This window comes from Bemisia tabaci, chromosome 2 (assembly GCF_918797505.1).
Source record: "Bemisia tabaci chromosome 2, PGI_BMITA_v3".
NCBI lineage: Eukaryota > Metazoa > Arthropoda > Insecta > Hemiptera > Aleyrodidae > Bemisia > Bemisia tabaci.
The window spans coordinates 55,906,684-55,929,394 of record NC_092794.1 but is presented as its reverse complement, the minus strand read 5'-3'; the positions used below and the strand labels follow the sequence as shown (position 1 = coordinate 55,929,394).

The window sequence follows — 22,711 nt, the reverse complement described above, 5'->3', positions numbered from 1 at the left end:
CTTGTTAATTTGATCTAAAAAGCCTGAAAATGTCAAGGAAAAATATCAACAATTTTCCGCAAAAATAAACATTTTATCGGAGAAAATTTGGCAACTCTCAAATGTTCATATATACAGCGTTCCTCCTTAGCACGGTAGAATGGAAGGACCTACCCGCATGGGAAACTTACGGCACGAGTGCATGTCATTTTGCAAAAAGGAAGGTGTTGAACAAAAAGTCCAACAAACTCTAGTTCATCTCTGCAGATTGCCATCTAGATTTTCTCTTTAAAACGATCAAGAAATTGGTTTTTCATTAGAAATTTAGTCCACTTAAATGTGGTAATATTTGATCAGGGAAACTTTATGACTTATTTTGAGTCATAAAAATATACCTGTAAGAAAGAAGCAATTAATTGGAATGGATCGGACGGATTAGAATTATATGAATCGAGAAAAAGACGTTTGTTGCCAAGAAGTTTTTCGTGAGAAGATCGGCATAGGCTCCCTGAGACCTATCTATAAGTAAGATCGTTTGTTACGTCCGCACGAGTTCCACGAAAGCTTAAAACTCCTTGACCGATCATCGGGCGGCAAAACTTTCCTGTGCTAAAAAGATACAAACGACCATATTTGCCCCACGGAGGTACTATAATAATGACCCGCGCATAGGAGGTCAAACTTCTAGGTCCCGGGATACGGGGGGGGGGGGGGGGGGGAATCACCGAAAGGCACGAAACTGTGCTCTTCTACATAATTAGTGAACTCCCCCATGCATTTTTCAGAGGGGATTGACATCGCTCGAGATTTTTTTGGCTGATGTTACTTAAAACGGATGGTATTGACCTTTAGATAATCTTTCAATCAAATATTTTGCACCTTCTATCGTTTCTGAATTCACTGGCATCTGCTCTGTTCATGTTATTTTTCATTGAGTTCTGCTCCATTGGATGGATTTAATTGTCCGTTGCAAATTCTTCGCCTTCTAACATGACCTCTCAAGCCATGCTACCATCATCGTTTTTGTGTTTCCAGGAACTACTCTTTGATTGCAGGAATCACTCTCAGGAATTACTTTGATTGACTCTGAGATTGACGCGCGTTAAAGTCACTGCCAAAAAACGGAGCTCTTGCATGTGTCAGGAATTTGCGGTTTAAGTATTGATTCCTTTGTATTTCGCGAGAAACACGATTGTGCCACTGGTTTTGGTCGTAACAAACTCCATAGGTAGCTCAAACAAAGCTCTCAAAGTTGAGGCTCATTGACCGGATAGCTTTTTTGAGCTTTAGAGTTCGTTCAGAGAAAACCAGTGAGACCGTCGAATTTCTCGCAAAATTGTACGCAAAAAAAAGTACTTAAATCGCAAATCCCCTACACATACAAGAGCTCCATTGCAATATAATGGTCATTATGAATCGTGCGTCTATAAATATAAATGCGGCTATCAGACAACAATTTAGTGGACCAAAGAGAAAAAAATAATAATAATAATAGAGTGTCTTGTCAAAAGTACGATGGCATTTTCAGAACCATTCATCAAAAGCCTCCTCTCCGCTTTTGATTTACATATGTAACATGGGGGGGGGGGGGGGGGGCGAGACTAGAATTTCTTTTTCCTTTCTTTCTTATTCCTCTCGCCTTCCTTCTTTAGATACCATTTTCTATTTTTCTGCGGGAGGGACGGGGAGGGTAAGAGAGGTCTATTTGAAACTTTTCTGCCGTGCTGAGGAAAAACGCCGTATGAACATCCGACAGTTGCCAAATTTTCTCTACCAAAATACTAATTCTTGAGAAAAATAATGAATATTCCCACTTGATCTTCTGATCTTCTGATACTTCAGATCACATTCCGAACAAAATTCTCTGGAAAATGGAGATGTTGCGAGGGATTTGCGATTGGACCATTGATTCTTATGTAAAAGTTCGCGAGAAACACGATGGTGCCACTGGTTTTCTCTGAAATCAATTCCCAAGCTCAAAAAAAGCTCTTAAGTTGAGGTCAAAAAGGAGGGGATATCCCACGCTACCCTGAGAGTCCACCTCTACATCAAGACAAACTCTCCATGCAAAGATAGGGAGCAAATACATTGACAGGGCTGCCACTTTATTTGGGGACTCCAAAACTGAAAACAAGGCAACCCTGCTAATGTATTTGCTCCCTATCTTTGCATGGAGAGTTTGTTTTAATGTAGAGGTGGACTCTCAGGGTAGGGTGGGATATCCCCTCCATTTTGGCCTTAATTGGAGAGCTTTTTTTGACTATGGGAGATAATTTCAGAGAAAACCAATGGCATTATTGTGTTTCTCGCGAACTTTTACATTAGAATCAACAGTTAAATCGCAAATTCCTCACACATGCAACATCTCAATTGGACGGAAAACGTACACAAGTTTTACTGAAAATTCGTATTTGATCGGGAAAAATTTGGCAACGCATAAAAGTTCATACGGCGTTCTTCCTTAACACGGCAGATTTTATCACTCTCTTCTGCACCTCCCACGTGGAGTATCCTAATGGGAGATTCTTGAATAGCACCAGAATATAGACGTCTAATAACCGCGTAAATTTAGGCATAAAGCAATCCCATAAGTCTCGTTCTTATCACTCACCTTCTTATCTGATTCCTGCCAAAGTTTCCGCATATTGGTCTCTTATTAGCCTGCCTACGTGCAACATTCTCAAGTCGTTCATTCAGGCCCGGCGAAGATCATTCTCCATTAGGTTTTTTTTTCTTTAAATTTAATTTATTCCGAGGCGGTAATAGATTCTGAATGCCCGGCGAAAGAAATTCATAACAAGGATGTATGAACTGAATATCAATGCCTGCTTCATTTATTTAAGAGTTACGGCGCTTATTCTCCATGAATTAGCTTATCATTCGTCGACTCGACGGTTTTTGGCAAGTCCCGCTACGGTAATATATTATGCAAAACATACAGCCCAAGAATTTTCTTTCGTTTGTTCTTTCGCTCGCGCTTCCTCTGCTCCTTTCTCTCCCGGGCTCCGAGCCTCCTTCTGTCTTGCTCCTATGCGCCGTGTTCATGTGTATGTGTGGTGTTTTTAGGCGTGTGTGTGTGTGTTGTTGAGGTGTGTATACGTAGGAAATTATCGGTGGGACTCCATGGGGCGAAATCAAATGGAGGGCACGGGCGCAGTAGCGCGGCGCGCGGCAGCTTGCTCGCGCCTCGAGGTAAAGGATGTTTTACACTACATTGTTTGAGCCTCCGCGATGTGCGATGTTGCCACATTTAGAGGAATTGGCTTATTTCCTCTTCTTTTTGGAAGTCTTAAATAAGTGGTTCACAAACTTTTGAGCTTACGAACCCCTGAGGACCCCGTGCACAGAGGACGACTTCACGCATGCGTGAGATCCGAAATTCGAGGGGTCATACGGTGCGGATCTCTGAAGTTTTTCGGCACGTGCATTCAAGAATTTGAGGTCCTCCCGTTGAAGTTTGGGTCACATACCTGAAGTTTAGTTGAATTTCGTTGAAATTTCTCAGGAGTCAATCGAACTTCAGATGTGTGGCCTGATGACCTGAACTTTGGCAGTTGGGCCTTAAGTTTTCGGATGCATGATCTGAAAACTTCAGGAATCTGTTTGAAGCCAATTTCGAGTCTGACGTGAGAAGTTTTTTTGATTGAGGCACAATTTCTTCGTGTCAAGTCGAGTTGAAAAATTGTATTTTGAGATACCCTGGTAAAAATTGGCGATAAGATCTGCGTTTCAAAATACCATAGGAATTCTTATAGCCGGCTGAAGAAGGCTACAGAAAATCATATAGCTGGCTGTGGTATGCGGAGAAAATCATACGGCCGGGCTATACGAAGCGATAAAAAATTATGCAGCCGGGCTACAGTTCCTATCGCCGGGCTTTACACTTTATCGCCTGGCTGTTGCTTTTTCGCCATCGATTATAAAAGGCTTTGAGAAATTGTGTAGAAATTCGTTTGCTTTGGAAATCATTAAGTTTGATACGGAATCACCTTAGTATTTACAAAACACACATTATATTTTCCTTTAATACATATTTTTTTTTCATCAATTAAAATGAGAATAATCCATACAGGATGTGCAAACATTTCAAAATCATGAGTTGAATAACGCTGACTCCGCAAGATTAAATATTAGAGCCTAACACAAAGCGGAGCGGCGACGCACTGGCAACTACAAACCTAACAGGGATACTTCACGCATTGCGCAATGCGTGAAGTATCCCTGTTAGGTTTGTAGGCGCCAATGCGCGTTTCGCGCTGGCTACCCGCCTGTCGCGCCGCAGCTGCAGCGTGCCACGGCGCTTGAAGCAACTATTTCACACCAGAGGTATTCACAGAGGAAGTCACAGTATCATACGAAACTGAAGGCGCTCTAATATATTAGGAATGGCCGGCATCCATCAGAAGTACGGAGCTTTCCTCGCAAAATAAATCAAGATATATCGATGAAAACCCCTTTTTGGCGCCACTAAGAATAAGTCACTGGCGGCTCAGTTCACTCTTGTGCTAACAGAGGGCGTACTATTACATCATTGTCACTATGGTTGCACTAAAAAGTTTGTCAATGTAACATTCAAAATCGATATTCAATTGTAACCATGCACGTTCTATTGCGTTGAGAATATAAGATTTGCGATCCTGCAAGTGCGGGTATAGCCAACTCTTTAGGAATTTTAAACGTCCAGCATCCTTTTAGATCTAATGTTTTCCAGCCCTAAACGGCCCCACGTAACCTGAGATAGTTGAGCCAATCAGAATTGGGCCCTTTAGTTCTTACACTCTCTCTAAAGACACTCTAACATCACAGGGAACGAGGAAACCAACAGCTCCATATACGTACGATCCATCCTACATCTCCTGGTGGGTGTGATTGTCGGTGTACTGATACATCTGTTAGTGATGCCACCTCACACTTAATTTGTTGCGCCGCACAGTGGATCAAGTACATGGGAGAAGGCGGACGATATCTGGAAACTCTATCAGCTTACATTGACAATGAAACTCCCAAAACCACTTATGTCGTTTGCGGGCCTTTAAAATCTCCCCTTCTATTTTATTTTTTTAAAGGGTGGAAAATCAACACCGAATGCTTAGAAGTTGTCACACAATTTTCTTCTATCATAGACGCAAATTCACAGCAGTTTTTTTGAAAATTGCCGTGAAGTAGTTTTCCATTGAAAAACTAAAATGTGACGAGAAATTTGCAACGTCGCACAGTGGATCGAGCCAATGAAAGAAGTCGGACATGAAATTTTTGACAAAAATTGGAAAATTTGACGTTTATCTCATCACAATTTTAATTCTAAGGGGTGCTTTTTACAGGAATTTTTACGAGAAAACCAATGAAACTATTATTAAAACATCAAAATTGTGTATTAATAAAGATATACGAATGAAAAAAATGAATAAATAAAAAAAACACTAAGAAGTGGCCCGAACTGTATGTAACAAGGTGGAGAACCATTCTCCATCACCATTCCTAGCATCATTCCTCCACCTTGTTACATAAAGATACACGCTTTTAAAGTTTGCAAATCATGTCCAACCTCTCCCATTGACTCAGTCCACCGTGCGTCGCAAACCGAGATACGTGGCTTGGGAGTTACATTGTCGATATCTTCGTAAATACGAAACGTAGAAGTTTTAAAGTTTCTCAATAATTGGTTTTCTCGTAAACTTTACTTCTATTCAAGAGACACCCCTAAAAATGCATAAGATGACAAAATAAACATCACAATTTTCAATTTTAGTCATAAATTATACGTCCAACGTCTGCCAGTGGTTCGTTCCTTCGCGCGCCCAGAGTGGCATGAAACGTGAGAAATAAATGAAAGATTGGAAATTTTACGAGACTTTGAAATACTTAATATTTTTCAGGGGCTAGAATATGCGACCCGCACTCAACCACACAACAATACTCAACTCAACACACACAAAAATAGAAGACAGTCACAATTTTTACATTTTGCGAAACATGAATAGGAACCGTCATCTTTCAATATGTTTCATAAGTTTCTGAGATTTCATGAAATATTTCACATGAAATTTCAAGATTTTCTTTTTCATGAAATTTTGCCACCCTGTGTGCGCCTATGCGATGAGAAAAAACCGCGGTTCCCAGTGAATCACGCGAAGAAGATGAAAGCGAGAAGGGAGTACGGACCTAGATTCTGTTTGATGGTCCATTAAAACTAAACTCGAAGGTCCCTCGCAAGTTTGATGAAGAGGTGTAAATTCGATCTTAATTCCTGATGAGGAGGTGAGAATCGAGAACAATAAGTGACATTGCGCGCGTATAATCAGCACTCGTTTCAGCCACTTAACTCCGGGCAGACGTCCTGCTGCCTCTTAGATTAGTAGACCTTGTCCTTCTCCTTTATTGACTGCGCCGATGTAGCTAAAATTTGAGAAATTAGGAATACTTTTGCTTAGCCCTCACCATTGTCCGAGTGACTCGACCGTGGCATGAGGCGTCGATGCAATTTCTCTCAACAATGTCCGTTGCAGCTCACGAGAATGAGTGTGTATGAGTGTCACATCCGCACAACGGAATGTTATGTGAACTAATTTCAGCACACATTCGCACTGGAAGTAATTCTCAGTCCTTGTTTTTTATTGAAAGCACTGGTTTTGGGCCTGGATTTCATTCACGGTGGTATCGGCGAAGGCCGGATGGATTTTTTGGATTACTCATACTCTCTCCACGTAATTCGTCTAACACTGAAAAAAAGTTACGGGCTTTATAGACACACCGTCTGTTCCGGGCTCAGAGGCCGATACTTCCGGGTGCTGGAGCCGTATCTTCGATTACTCCGGGTGCTAAGCCCGGAAGTTTCGGCCTCTGGGCCCGGAACGCGGACGATATGTCTATAAAACCGGCAAGTACGGCTTCCACGACCGGATTTTTTTTTCAGTTAATGTATGTTTGAGGACACCATATTTCTAGAACAATAATTCAGGCCAGGATGGCGTAGCGTAGCGGTCAGCGCATATGAATTTTGGTCCATAGGTCTTGGGTTCGAATCCTGGGGTGAAAATGACAAATTCTCACTGAACTGACGAGCGAATATGCAGAAATAGATTCTGCTTGGCCTCAATCCTAAAAATTTGGGAGAATCTAGAGTAGGATTGGTACATAGCAGTTACAGCTGGTAACAGAATCGTGTTTTGATATACTTGATTCTGTAGATTAAACTAGAAATAAAGATCTGTCCATAACACAGCACTTTCTTACGATGAATATAACCGAGATATCGTCCTTGAAAAACGCGAGTCGTTTTATGTCATTCACCGCGCGGTAGTGCATAACATGGTATGTACTACCGCAGTGGATGACGTCAAAATTCGAGTTTTTCAAGGCGCGATGTCTCGGTTAATATTCAACGTAGAAAGTTGCTGTTTGGACAGATCAAATGATTTCTAGTTAATCTACAAGAATCAAGGGGATCAAAATATGATTCTGTGACCAGCGCAACTGACCCATTAGAAAGTTGGGACGGCTGTTGGATTCGAACGGGAGATCAGCCAACAAATCCACAGAAAAGAGTTGTGATCTTTAAAAACTGTCCGGCTCATCTTCGTTAGCCTAGAGAAAAATTCTTTGACAGGTGCATCATACAAAATCATCTTTCAAAATCATATTTTAATTCATAATTTATTTTCAGCTTCAATTTGAGCCCGGACCAAAGCACATTCGCCCTACCCCAGTTCAGTATTTTAAACACGGTCATTGCTGACGCATGTCCAGAAAAGTTGCAGTGCCCCAGACTGAAGTACAGGTCAATCGACGGCGTTTGTAACAATCTAGTCAATGGTCACTGGGGAAGAGTTGGAACCGCTTACCAAAGAGTCTTACCGCCAAAATATACCGATGGTGAGTGCAATATCAAATAGAAAAATAAATATTATATTTCCCTCTTTTTTATGGAATTAAAATTGCCTGCATATCGCCAGAAAATTTTCTCGGTAAAGGAAAAATAAATAAAAACAGAAAATTAGCCGAATATAATGAAGCTACCATGCAAATTTATTATATCCATTATACTTTTTGGATTTCCCTCGATGTAATGGGCTGTTCATAACATACGTAATGCTGAAAAATCTGACAGTTTACCACATACCTCCTCCCTCCTACAAGTTTGATTCACAGTAATTGTTTCATATTTCTTGCATTTGATCCTTTTTTTTTCTTCTCTCATGTAGGGATCACTTCGCCAAGATCTAACGGCATCGATGGCCGAGAATTGCCCAGTGCCAGACTGGTGAGCTCGATAGTGGCTCAAGATGCGGACGTACCAGACGCCAATCACACGCTCATGGTTATGCAGTGGGGTCAGTTCCTGGACCATGATCTCACGCATACCCCCATCAGTCGAGGTACCATAAGAATCTATCCCATTGGATAAAAAAACAGATGCATTTTGGGTATTTGGATTAGAATGATCTTCCTTTAAAGGTTTTCAAGAGAATCGAATCAACTTCCGGCGCTTTTTTGCGTCTCAATTATAAGTATTGAAAAGCTGTGATGTTAGGTAAATCCACTCGCAAAATGGATTATTACTAAAAAACTATCGAGCAATGGACCAAAGTCTGAACTAAAAACAATGTCAGATGTTTTCACTTCAAAATCTTACGTAGTAAACGATTCGCACAATTCTTCACATAGATGAAAAGGACGTATTTCTGTCAAACTGAACCATGTGCATTAAGACATGATCCCTAAGACCCATAAGAATGTATGCATAACAGGGCTCACGTCATAGTGCACATAGTTCCGTTTGACAGAAATGCGTCCAAATGGAATTCAAATAATACAGATTACGTCTTTTGTATTTTTGCCATTTAAACAATGTTGATAATACAATTTTATTTTATCTTGTTCAAGAGTTGACTTTTGGACTTCCTGTTCTAAGATTCATTTTCTCCGTGGAATATTGAAGAAAAAGCAAGCTGCGTAGTGTCCTAATTCATACCTTACCTAGAGGCCTGTCCTATTTGAAAATTTGGCTGATTTTTCTCCTACTCACTCATTTATAATAGCAAAATTTCTAACATGAATTGGACAATATACTCTCGCAAAAATTGAAATGTTCGAGTCAATTTTGCAAATGTGGATTAGAGTTAGGTTCCTTCGTCCGGGAAAATACGAATTGTAGCTCTAATTTTCTCTTTGACCTGTAATGAAGATTCCGAGATGGGTGTAATTGGATTGAAATAATTGTCTTGCTTCCGATTGGTTATAGGTCAAGGCGGTAGCGGAATTGCTTGCTGCCGCGGTGGAAAAGTGATCGACAAAAGACTTCGACATCCTGATTGTTTCCCGATCGGCATTCCGAGGAACGATCCTGTTTTCGCCCAGTTCGGCGAAACTTGCATGGAGTTCGTGCGCTCTTTGCCTGCTGCTCGGCCCGAGTGCAATTTCGGCCCCAGGGAACAAGTGAGTAAGAGAGTCATTTTTCTGAACGTGCACAGTCAAATATTAGATGAACAAAATGCTAAATGGAACTAGAGACGTGTGGAAAAGATGGAGTGTGCTCGTTTGTTCTGAATAAGATACAACGTAAAGGTGGGCGTGATTCCTTTCGGCAATATGGAAAAGTGGGATTTGACATTAAATCTTGAGAGAATGAATTGTGGCCTATCTTACGAGTTGAAGAGGCCTTCCATGCTATCAACGAATCTATCTGCACAAGCATGGAAGTCTGCCGCGCTTGGAAACATGTGGACCAAATTATTAATCAATTATTTATAGTCCAACCCATAACTCTCAACCACCTAATTAGGTAAACTAATATAATCTTTATATACTGTACGTTAAAGGAGAGGAGAGACGGGTGGAACCAAGCGCCAAAATATGCTGACTCATGAGCTGTGTGCATGTGACAAGAGCGTTGTGGAAAGGGCTCATGAGTTTAAGACTTGGGTCATCGTCTCCGTCGTCGCCACTGACGTCAGTGGCGCTTTATAATTCCCATGCATTCTTACAGCTCTCAACCAACGAGAGCACTCTTTCTTTTCCACCAATCTCTCCTCTCTTTGAGCATAAATACGTCCACATGTTGCCAAGCGCGGCAGACTTCCACGCTTGTGTAGATAGATCCATTGATAGCCAGGAAAGCCCCTTCAATCCGTAAGATAGGCCTCAATTCATTCTCTCATTCAGAGAGAGAATATCTCTTAATTTCTGCGCGCTTAGATGACCCACCGTGAGAGTGATTAAAAGACTAAAAGTGAAACCTCTGAAAGGCCGGATAGATGAAGAGAGTTCATTTTCGTCCTGTACAATATTTGGTTTCTCTTAGCTTAAATTGATCGGATTAAATCATCATTAACCTTAGTGTTTATGGAGAAATCCTCGAAAGGGATTTCATTTTAATTTGATGAGTTTTAGCACCTTGTCGGTATGAGTGTAACTTGACAGTTCTCTGTTGGAGAAGAAAAAAAAAAATCAATTATAGGGTATAAAAAATAAAACTCTCATCTCCTGGAAAATAAGTAAGTGACCCAAGTCTTACATGAGGAAGAAAGGCATGTCGTTCTTCATAAAAAGGTTGTACGTAGGTTGAGTTTTGCGCTCAAAAAAGTTTGTGAGACATTTTGAGGGGCCAATGTATTCATTTTGTTTGAAACTTGTAATTTATATTTACTTTTTTATTTATAGATGAATCAAATATCCGGATACTTAGATGCGTCGATGATCTACGGATCGACGTTCGACACGCAGCAACGGCTTCGGCTTTTCCGTGGCGGGCGCCTCCGAGCGCAAGTGGTCCGTGGTAAAGAACTTCTGCCCGATAATCCCTCTGAGTGTAGCAGCTCGCAAAGACTCTCCTGTTTCCAAGCAGGTAAATCCATTCGGAATTGCACAACGTTAAAAAAAAAGAAGAAAAAAACCCAGTCATACCTCTATCGGGCCTTTCAAAGAAGGTTTCTACGTTTAGCACAGATATTGCAGACCAAATTTCATCAAAAATCAAAGCATGTCACCGGTGTCAAACTCACTTTTCATATATGAACAGAACAAAGGGCGAGGTGGCGAGATAGTCCGAACCAAAGACATTACTTATGTATGTAGTTGACTTATAGAGAATGGTTATGACATGTTTTCTCCTTCATCGGCAAAAAATCGATGCTTTTCCCAAAAATTAGGGGGTCGTAGCTCCGACAGAGGGACAATTTTGTGATAATAAGTCCTATTTTGACGGTCAGAAAACGCCCTGCGCCCTGCAGTCTGATCGGTGGACCCTGGGTCACTGTATCATATCTCTGATTGTTGGCCTGTCCATCGATGGATTTACGGTTTGGCTGGTGGTTAAGAAATAATCCGTTGTTCTAAGGAAGAACGCCGTATGAGCCTTCAGACGTTGCCAGATTTCCTTTATTAAAAATCAAATTTGTTGCGAAAATAGAGAACATTATTATCTAAAACTTTTAGACTGTTTTATTCCCACTTTAATCTAAAAGATCTGGAAATGACAAAGAAAAATAAACATAACTTTCTTCAAAAATTCATTACTTGTCCGGGGAAATTTGGCAACTCTCGAATGATCGTACGGCGTTTTTCCATAGCACGGCAGTAATGTAGACTGGTTTGATCGGCAGGAGACGGACGCGTGAACGAGCAGATCGAGTTAGCATTGATGCACACGATTTGGATGCGGGAACACAACAGAGTTGCAGAAGAGCTCTTCAACATGCACCCGGACTGGAGTGACGAAGCGCTTTTTGAGGAGAGCAGGCGCATCGTCATCGCCGAACTTCAGCACATCACCTACAACGAATTCCTCCCCATCGTCTTAGGTAACACCCACCCCCAAATTGCATGTTCAAAGAGAATATTCCAATCAACTTGCAATTTATGATTAAGCGGCAAAATGGTCAGGCAAGGGTAAAAAAAGAAAGAAAAAGAAAAAAATAGAAAAGAAATTGCGCACTGCATGAAAATTTTAAAAATACAAAATGGTTGCAAATGAAATAAAAATAAAAATTAGACACGGCTAAGAGAGGTGAATTCTATATTATTGAGCGCAAAGAACAAAAAAATCTAAAATCTGACTCTCGGCGGATATTTTAAGTTATAGACTACAATAAACCAAGAATTTGCGGAAAACGTAGTCAAGGTCTCCCAGGCAATTATGACATTCTCAGAAAAGAATTTATTTCAAACGTTCGCGAAATCCCCTACTGGTACAAATTATGGCTTGACATTCTGACTCGATGATATTGAAACGACTGACTTGAAATTATTATAGAAAGTGCGCCTAGCATTAAGAGATGAAAACCTATGTTTATGGCCAAAACTAGATTGTCACTGGAAAAAAGCCTCTTAGATGCAGAGTCCAGACTCTTGAAAAATTGACAAGAAAAAAATGATCTTGATTCAATCGGATTTTCAATTGAATCGAGAGCACATCGTCTTAATTTAAGCGGATTTCCTCTTGATCGGAATCAAAATTCCGATTGAATCAGGAGTATTTAGTCTTGTCAATTTTTTCAGAGTCTGCATGGACTATGAATCTAAGAGAATGCTTTTTGAGTGATTGCTAGACTTAACAATTCGAGTTTCCACCTTAAATAATGTTTTGACCGATTTCATCACCTTTATGAAAATATGACTTTGCCATAAAATGTCCGAAATTGAGCTATTACCTCAAGGCACTTTTTCATCCTTACCGCAAAAGGATGAAAGTGTCTTTAAAATAATGCCACTTTCGCCGAAGAAGGGTCAACAAAATTTAACCTACGCACGATGGCTATTATTTTTGGATGTAAATTTTAGTCTTAATTGGACTGACTTGGAAGAATCTCCTGCTTAACGCATGTTTGTGATTAGTTCGGATGGCATGAAGTTCCGATTGCATCTATGAATATATAATTAGTTTCTTATCCAAACGTCTGTCGGTTTTTGAGATCACGCGTGCAATTAATGGGATCCTTGATTTCAGGTAGAGCGTATGTAGAAAAGTTCCGCTTGACTCCGCGCGAAGTTGGACACACGCACAATTATGATCCGAACCTAAATGGTGGGATAACGAACGTATTTGCTGCTGCAGCTTTCCGCTTCGGACATAGTCAGATACAGGGGAATTTCCAGTAAGTCTTAAGAATTAAAGTAATTTTTACTTTTAAAGCCATCCCTAAATGGAGAATTTGCACACAAAGTGTGCACTACCATATCTGAGAGTGCTCACTGCTCATAGAGCTGAGTTCGCAGTAATTTTCATAATTTTTTTCTGAAATGGGATATTTGAGAAAAATAAAATGTGCCACCAAATTACGTCATCAGACGGCATTTCCCATTCAAACATATGTATTTTAGCAAATTCGGTTTTTGTGTCATATTTCCTCGATTCATTCTTCAATTTAGAAACCAAGGATTCAATGCTCAGTAATTCTTGTATAATTTAATTTTTAACATTATTATTATTAAAGTCGCTTTACAACGCACTCTGGCGTTCTACGACACCCAAACGCCACATATGCCTGTCTTCCCAGAGGTTATCGGGCAACTGACACCGCAACATCTCTTCGTCAACGCCCTGCCGCCAACCCTTTACGGGACGTCCCCGTCGCCTCTTCCCAGGTGGTACCCAATCCAAAACTTGTTTGGGCAACCTCTCCTCCGACATTCTTTGCACATGTCCATACCAGCATAACTGCCTGGACATGACGTCGTGCACGATATCTTTCTCAACCTTCATCACCTGGCGAATTCTCTCATTACGGACACGGTCCCGTCTCGAAATGCCGGCAGATCGCCGCCAAAAATCCATTTCAGTTGCCCTCAACATTTCTTGCGTTCTTTTCGTCAAAGGCCACACTTCACTACCATAGAGCACGATACTTTTAACGATGGCATCATATATCCGGTGCTTGTTTGCCTTTGAGATGCTCTGATCCCAGAGCACCCCGTTCAGCATCGCGATGGCTCTCCTGCCCTGGATGATCCTGTCCTTAATTGCTCTATCCATCCTTCCATCCTGATCGAGCCAAACACCGAGATACTTATACTCGTCACACTCTTCGATGCGCCGTCCATCCTCAAGCTCTATGCTTTGCCGTTGATGCGCTGCTCCCACGACCAGCTTCTCTGTCTTGGACACACTAACGTCCATGCCCCATTTCCGATATTCTTCGACCAACTTCCGCGTCATGTAATCTGCATCTTCCTCATCTTGAGCTACAACGATCTGGTCATCGGCAAAGCATAGAGTATAAAGGGTCTGCCCATCAACGAGTGGAACGCCCATTCCCGCAACCTTATTTTTCCATTCCTTTAACACGTGCTCTAGGTATACCTTAAATAGTGTTGGTGACAAACAACAGCCTTGTTTTAGCCCTTTTGTGACGAAAAAACCTCCGGACAACTCTCCACGACATTTAATTTTTGCTATCGTCCCGTTATAAAATGATTTAATTGCCCCCACAAGTCCTTTGCTAAAACCCCTTTTTTCCAATGCTTCCCAAAGCTTCACTAACGGCACGCTGTCATAAGCTTTCTGAAGATCCACAAACACCAAGTGCAGCTCCTGGCTGACCGCCCTTTTCTTCTCGATGACCTGGGTAATGGTGAACAAATGGTCGACGGTAGACCTACCGGCTCTAAAACCAGCCTGTTCTTCGGCTTCCTGGCCGCTCCAAAACTCTTCGACCTTTGCCTTGAGAATTTTACCGTAGACCTTGCTCAAGGTTCCTGTGACCGATATACCTCTGTAGTTGTCGCAATCTTGCTTACTACCTTTCTTATGACTGGGAGTAATCCAAGATTCCTTCCAATCCTTTGGTATTTCGGAACCATGCAAACAGTCTTGCATGAGTTTCTTCAGATTTCAAATAGTTTACCGGTGCCCACATTTTATCAACTCCGCCGGTAATAACCCCCAGGTCCAGGAGCTCTGCGAGTTTTCAGCTCCCTCACAGCCTTCACTACATCTTGGAGCTGGATCTCCACGTTGGAATCTCTTTAGTGCTTATGACTCCGCCTTGAAACTCGGGTCGCCTCTCCGTTAATAAATCTTTAAAATCTTATAAATCTTTTAATAAATCTTCATTTTTAACATGAAATTCAAAATATTTCAGACACATGCAAATTCTAGCTATATTGCTGGAATGACCACTTGCATCTGAAAACGTGATCATTGAGGACATTGAACAAGAGGTTTTGATTATATGATACACCATCACTGAGTCTCTACGGTAGATAAACTAATATACTTTATTCTCATTGTTTCCCATACAGCGGCTACGGTAAATTTGGACATATTAGAGAAAATTTCCAACTAAGCAAGCAACACTTTCAGCCATTTGTTCTTTACGCTGATGGAGCCATCGATGACTTTGTTCGAGGTTTATCTTTCCAAAGCAGCCAGAAATTTGATCGATTTTTCACACGAGAAGTAAGTTTCTAATTTAAATAAACCGCATTGAGGGTTTTAATCATACCTGTTTCCTTCCAGTAACATCCGGAAAATTCCATTGAACAATAGAATACAGAAAGATACAGCATCGTCACGTTATGATCCTTGTAATTATTCTCCTCTACTCACAATCAGACTGTACCGTTGAATTCACAAATTGAAGTTTGACAAGTTGCGCCTTCAGAGAGTATCATGTCCAACGGACGCAACTATTCGTGCTTGCAAGATGCCTGTGGTGCATATCCGCCAAAGTGAAGGCGCTTCAGCTCTCTCCGCTTTCATCTATTATTCAACCATGCGGACGGGTCGGACGGGTTGCAAAGTAGCACATTTACAATGAATTTTTGACATGTTTGGATTTTTTCGTAGATGACTAAAAAAATTGTCTATAAATACAATGATGGTTTGACTTGATCTGAATATGTTTGATAATGAGAAAAAATTTAGATCGGTCAAAAAAATTGTCCGGCCGAGTTGGTCTCATCGCATTTTAAGGGATATCAGATTTAACAGGAAATTAACATGAGCGGTGAATTTTTTATCCACATCAACAAAACGAATTTAAACAGCACCAGCCTAGTTTCTCCGCATAACCTAATTTTCTCATTTTTTTTTTTTAGGAAGGAGACTAAATAACATTACTTCCTGTAAATATGCCGTCAATTTTGTCTGAATTCAGAGAAATATACTAAAAAAATTAAGTTTCTTAGTACTCTACTTTGCTTCCTTAAGGGAGAGAGAAAGAGACAGAGGAGACCAGAAGTCGAAGTTCTTCTGACTCACGTAGAGGGGGTTTTTAATGGGTTGCAAATGACTAGAGCAAAGATGAGGTTTGTTTATCAACTTCTCAATCTCTAGGACCAAACCACACTCACGGTAGGTGACGAAAAGCCACCGACGCGCTTTTTTCAGTTGATCAGTTACAGTGTGTTCTGATTCAAGGTTACTGACCACTTGTTTCAAGGAAACCAGAGGTTTGGACTTGATCTAGTCGCCTTCAATATCCAGAGGGGCCGTGATCATGGGCTTCAACCTTACAATCAGTGGAGGGAAGTTTGCGGCTTGAGGAGGCTTCGGAATTGGAATGATGCAGAATCTGTGATGGATAGTCAGGTTAGTTTTGTCATAATATTTCTGAGCTTATGCCGTTTTCTGCAGACTCACATGCTTTCTTTTTGTATTCATGACTGTTCCGGGGAAAATGTATACATTCGTTGGAATTAAAGCTTCCATGAAAAACACATCGACGGTGTGGGTCGGCAATCACATAACTCGGTTTGCGACGTCGCAGACTTCCTGTCATACTTAATTTTTTAAACGGAAAACTACTCAACGGCAAGTCTTCAAAACTGCCGTGATTTTTCTTCTCTGTGCAAAAAAAATTCTCCATAAACTTCAAGGAATGGTGTCAATTAGTTCTCCTTTAAAAAAATAACATAGAGGTGGAGATTTTCAGACACCGTAAACAAGATAGTGATTGCGGACTCACACCGTCGACATGTCATCAGCCAAAATGGGGCAAGAATCAAGACAGACTATTCTCAACCGAGTTTAGCGCTGAATCTGAAAATTCCATCGTATCGAGTTTTCTGTATTTTCTATGAAATTGAAGTTTTCCTGGGAAACGGCATTCTTGGCGGAAAATAAAATCCCCCCCCCCCCCCAAAACAAAACAAAACAAAACTAAAATATGTATCTCAAACAGCGAGTCTCCCCAAACTCCCCCTAAGTTTCACTTTTCATTCATGTGTCAAGAGTATGATTGAGTTCCTTGAGCTTATATAGTGACTCCTCTTCGTTTTTAAGGGCTGCATGAACATTATTGGATTAGTTTTTTTTCGCAGGAGTACAAAAGTGACATTTTGTAAACAGCAAAATGTGCAAGTCAGCTTGAATATTTAATTAATTGCTTCACCAGCGTTTGTTTCTATTAGCAATTTTTTAATGTTCAGCTTGTTTCTTTTTTAATTCAAACAGACAATCGGGCGCCTAGCCAACGTGTATGGAAGTATTGATGACGTGGATTTATACATCGGCGCCGTTTCTGAAAATCCACTGCCAGGTGCCATACTGGGACCCACCTTTGTTTGCCTTGTCGGAGACCAATTTGCACGACTGAGGGCCGGTGATAGATTTTTCTATGAGGAGGGCGGTGACCTCTCATCTTTTTCCACTGGTAAGCAATGAGGATTCACGTAAAAGTCTACCAAAGATAGGTTGAAAGTAAAAAAAAAAAAAATGGAGACTCGCAAGAATGCCAGAGTTGTAACGTTATCCTCCTGCAGAAACATAATATTCCTCGCTTAAACGAGGAAAAGTGTCTCCGTCGCGAAGGAGATAGGTACCATCACCAATTTTTTTTCTCGTGCATTTAAATTGGTTTATATGAAGAGCTCAGCTACTTACACATAATTGTGTGGGTCGCCACCTCATTTATTCCAAGCAAGCCGGGGGTAAATTCACTTTATGGCTGTGTTTGAGCAATGTTTTTCACTTGTTGCGGCCTTTCTAAGATTCTTTTGATAAAATGCTGCATTACCTACTTTGAAAATCTCGAATTAGGAGAGTTTGATGAGCTTAAAAATATTAGACTGTTGGCAGAACGCCATCGGTTCCGCTCTTATTTTAACACATCATGCGAAAGGTGACCGAACAGTCCTGATTTGAAGCACGTCCTTTTCGCGGTGCGATGCGAGGATGCGACGGAAAAGAAAATCTAAAAATGGCTACAAAAAGTGAAAAAAATATCTTCTCAAATTCTATTCATCATTTATTTCTGTTGGGAGTTAATTCGACTTTCTCGTAGTTTAATCATAGGGCACGGTTTTTTTGCATAAAATTCTAAAGTAAACATACCCTTAGAGTTGTAAGAGTCTTTTGTAAACTGTTTTGAAAGCTTGAAGATTTTTCAGAATCATGGTTCATTTAACTGCACCTTTTGAACAAAGCGAACTCATTTTTCATAATTTAATAGTCTCCGCCTACACCTTTCTTATCCCAAAACTTCCTTTTTATTTTTCAGCCCAACTGAACGAAATCCGAAAAACCTCATTGGCAAGAGTTTTATGCGATAACTCAGACGATATTGTGCTGATGCAACCTTTAGCTTTTTGGAAGCCATCATATTTGTAAGTTTAGTTTTTGTTTTTTGGAGATAATTGGGATGTTATTTATTGTACAGCTATTGAAAATTGCCACGATACTTACATCTTTAAATGTAACAATGACCAAAGAAAAAATAAAATAAAATATAAAAAATAAACAGTAAGGAATCAAAGAGATTATTTAAAGTTGTGCATATTATTAATCTTAAAGTGTCCGTCCACTAGAGAACTTTATGATCAAGGAAAGGACCCTTCTTGAGAAAATTCTCTCAATAGAGCGGTTATTTAATTGTAGGTGATATAGGGCTGCGAAAGGTAATAAAATCAACAATTAGTTTTGAGGAATACCTATATTTTTAAAAATGCTACTCTCACTTTAAGACTTAATGTTAGTACTTAAATGGATTTTGAAAAACTACAGTTTATATTTTCTTGGTTTCAGGAACAAACGAGTGCCATGTAATTCTCCCAATATTCCGGCGATGAACCTTCGTGCATGGCAAAATGAAGTGGCGGCTGCCTGATTAATTAAAAGAGGAAATATCGAGGAGTTTCCTGATTAAATTATTTCCATCCGTGGACGGAAATACTTGTGCTAGATCCAAGCTGCGGGAAAAAATGAACGAAGGGTGCTTGAAATCTTGAGAAACATCACGCAATACACGAATCCCGGTCAAACCCAAAAGTACAAATATATATTTATTTTTACAAAAGACACGATCCATCCATGAAAATCTCAGGCTAAATAATGAGCAAAAATCTAAATTTCTCAAGGCCTCTCTATTCACTAACTTTGAGAACAGCATCGAAAAAATTGTTCGTTGCAATGAAACACAGATTTTTCTTGAAAAACATCGACAAAGCGACTGCCCTTTTGAGTTGAGAAAAGCATTTTCCTGACACTTATTTTTTTCAAGAGTCATTCTCAGGGTGGATGGTAAATATTTGCTGAAATATATTTTACATGTCTCCTTCTGTGCGTATGTTATCATTATGTTAGTTAGACTGATTTTACTTTTATGGAGAGAAATGTTTTTTTGTTTTTTTTTTTCATTCTTTCACGCTTAGAATCCTTGAGAAGGAGGATATGATCTCAACAGTTTAATGCAAAATTATCTTATCTGTATCCCCATTTCTTATTACTCAGAATTTTTACCGGTATCGCAAAAAAATTAATTCAAATATGTCAAAGCTCTCTAGACCAAAATGAAAGAACTCTGTAAGTACTTATAATTATTTAAAAGAAAGAGCTATGTATGCGTAGAGTCACCTCTACGTAAGTTGTAGATTGGAAGGGAAGTATGGAGGGGAAGTGAATCTATTACCTGAGCCTCTGGATCTGTGTGGGAATTTTCCAGTTCCCAAGAATTTTCGACTGAAAGCTCCTGTCCCAGAAAACTTTGGAAGATGAATAATACACACACTTGCACTTACGCAAGATAAACACTTATACTCTGCTGTGCTAAGGAAAAACGCCGTATGAGCATTCAAGAGTTGCCAAGTTTCCTCCAATAAAATGTTTATTTTTGAGGGAAATTATCAATATTTTTCCTTGAAATTTTTAGACTTCATAGATCGAATTACGAGCAAAATTATCTAAGAAATTGGAAGAGAAATATGCAAAAATTTTCTTGAAAATCAGTTATTTGTCAAAGAATTCGGCAACGTCTGAAGGCTCATACGGCGTTCTCCCTTAGCACGGCAGTACATTGAAGAGTCATCAGTAGGTCATTTTTCAGGTACCTTCCCTGAGTATTCCCATTCTCATTACTGTTTCCTGACTTTCCCGGTGAACTTTGATCCCAAAGCTGAGCTTTATGTGTGTCTTTCTTCCCTTTCTTTACTCATTAGTGTAAATGTACTTAAACTTTAAAAAAAAATATTTCACTGTGATTAGGATTAATAAAATTCTGTAATTTTTAAGACTCCACATATCATTTCCGAAATATAATTGACATTGAGCTTTGAGCTTTCTGAAATTCATTTCTGAAGTTTTTTTCGCTTATAATGGCGCCCCTCAGTATCAATATGCTTCATTATAATTTTGTAAAATGATATCTAGAGGGACAATCCAACTGTTATGTGAGATTGCCATTTTTTTTTGTTTACTTAAGACCATAAGAGTCCCATTCTGTGCTATTGCAACTCTACATGAATGTTTTCTTTTATGTTCCCTTTTTTTAAGGAAAACAGAGCTAAAGTTTTATTACATTATTATTTGGTCTTCCTCGACTCATTCAACAATATTTCGAGTAATTCTCTGTTGAAAAAAAATTGAATAAATTAGTAATTTTTAAACAATAGGTGTAAATACCATTTTTCGACTTAAGCCATTGATAAAGGTACTTTAAACTAGAGTACTTTGATGTAGTTCATTACCTGAATGAGCATCCCATCTTTAAGCACATTTTTCTTGCCTGCGTCTCAAATCGTTGTACCTCAAATAAAATAACTTTACTTTTTATCAGGGTCGCAAAATTTACTTGAACAATTGAATTTTTACATGGATCTCTGTCCAAACTCGGTTATTTACATTTTTAAATAAAAATACTGTTCGAATTTTTTGCGCAAAATTTTTAGAAAATATTTTCAATAGAAGAAAAAATAACGACATATTGAGCAAAAACGATAATTAGGCCTCCTTGTGATAGTGAAATGTGACGGGAAATTCGGAACTTCCCATGCGGAAACACGTGGTTGAGTAATTTCACCTTCACCATCGAACTGTTCTCAGTTTCCCTTACTTTTGCAGCCAATGGATGGTCTAAGGGAAGCAAAGTTAATCACAGCGCCTGGATGCAACTATTCGCGCTCCATGGATGCGCGTGTTGCATGAAAAAAATTGAAGGCGCCCTGGTTTTTCTTACTCGCACCGAAATGCTCGGAAGTCGCATTCCGTAAATTTTCCCAATTGTAACGCACCGTAACGCTAGCTAAACCCCCCCTCCCCTAACTGCGTTACGTAATATTTGAACAGTCCCTTATCCTGCCGTGCTGAGGAAGAACGCCTTATGAACATTCGAGAGTTGCCAAATTTCTCTTGAAAAAACATGTATTTTTGACAACGTCCTTACATATTTTCCCTTGAAATTTTGTAGATATTTTAGATTAAATAACGCACAAAATTGTCTGAAATTTTGGAAAATACTATTCATAATTTTCCCAGTATAATTTTGAATTTTATCGGAGAAAACTTGGCAACGGCTGAAGGCTCGTACGGCGTTCTTCCTTAACATGGAAGTATCAACCTTTAAGGCCTTGTCTCCACGGGATGTTTTCATGGGATTTTTCCCAAGTTCGAATCGCAGGAATGAAACTTCTGAGATTTTTCCCAGTTACCATGGGACAAGGCTCATACGGTCCTGCGACTAGTTTGCGCGGGAAGATAACTTAGTTAAAGTCGAGTATTTAACCGGGATTAAAATAATAATTGCACTCAATTGACAATAGACACATTATTTTAACGAAACAAACATGAACAATGGAGTGATCAACAAAATATCGGACAGTTCGTTTTCACTTCTTCTTCTTCTCTCAGTGGGTCCTAAGGGTAAAAGGACCATACTTGGTACTGGGAAAAATATTGATTAACTCAATATTTTCCCCAATTTTGTAAGTGGGATTTTTCCCTGAGCATAGGCGGTCCTACGGGGGTGCCAGTGGGTGCCGGGCACCCCCAAGCAAAAATTAAGTACGATTATCGGAACCGTGAAATTACTGCTTTTAAAGATTCTGTATTCGCTCACATGGAGAAAAAATCCCAGCAATTAATTGAAAATGTTTTAAACAGAATTAATAATGATAGCCGTGTTTTACAAAGATTCTACTGTTTTTTACGGTAAGATTGTAGTTTTGATGGAAAGTTTTGCTAAAAATGTTTTACATTGAATTTATAGGTATTTAAGTAGAGAGGAAGGAGAGAAAAAGAGAAAGGAGGGTAGGAAAGGGATAAAACTTGAGGGTCGAAACTTAGGCCTCCCCTGAGAAATGTAGGAGAATTTTCCACCTCTGGGCACCCCTAAGCATGAAGGTCTAGAACCGCCTATGTCCCTGAGACAAATCTCGTGAAACGGCCCGTGGAGACAAGGCGTAATAGTCCAGTCAATCTAGCTTTTTACCTCGGACAAATTAGCACAAACTTTTCCTTTGGTATATAGGATCTCTAGGTACCCAATAAGACAGAAAAAAAAGTTTACCAAAAAATTCCACCGGG

At 39.8% G+C, this 22,711-nt stretch overlaps 1 protein-coding gene across 1 annotated transcript in view; it reads left to right on the top strand.

Annotated features, from left to right (window-relative positions):
- The window catches only part of LOC109034274 (peroxidase), a 30,885-nt gene extending 10,464 nt beyond the window's left edge, over positions 1 to 20,421 (top strand). The window contains exons 3-13 of the mRNA XM_072295886.1: positions 7,643 to 7,851; positions 8,181 to 8,354; positions 9,221 to 9,414; positions 10,639 to 10,822; positions 11,580 to 11,777; positions 12,923 to 13,070; positions 15,217 to 15,373; positions 16,337 to 16,507; positions 17,372 to 17,570; positions 18,417 to 18,522; positions 18,941 to 20,421. Coding sequence (XP_072151987.1) covers positions 7,643 to 7,851; positions 8,181 to 8,354; positions 9,221 to 9,414; positions 10,639 to 10,822; positions 11,580 to 11,777; positions 12,923 to 13,070; positions 15,217 to 15,373; positions 16,337 to 16,507; positions 17,372 to 17,570; positions 18,417 to 18,522; positions 18,941 to 19,022 — 1,822 coding nt within the window. The 3' untranslated portion in view covers positions 19,023 to 20,421. The remainder of the gene's footprint in view (positions 1 to 7,642; positions 7,852 to 8,180; positions 8,355 to 9,220; positions 9,415 to 10,638; positions 10,823 to 11,579; positions 11,778 to 12,922; positions 13,071 to 15,216; positions 15,374 to 16,336; positions 16,508 to 17,371; positions 17,571 to 18,416; positions 18,523 to 18,940) is intronic.
- The last annotated feature ends 2,290 nt before the right edge of the window (positions 20,422 to 22,711 follow it).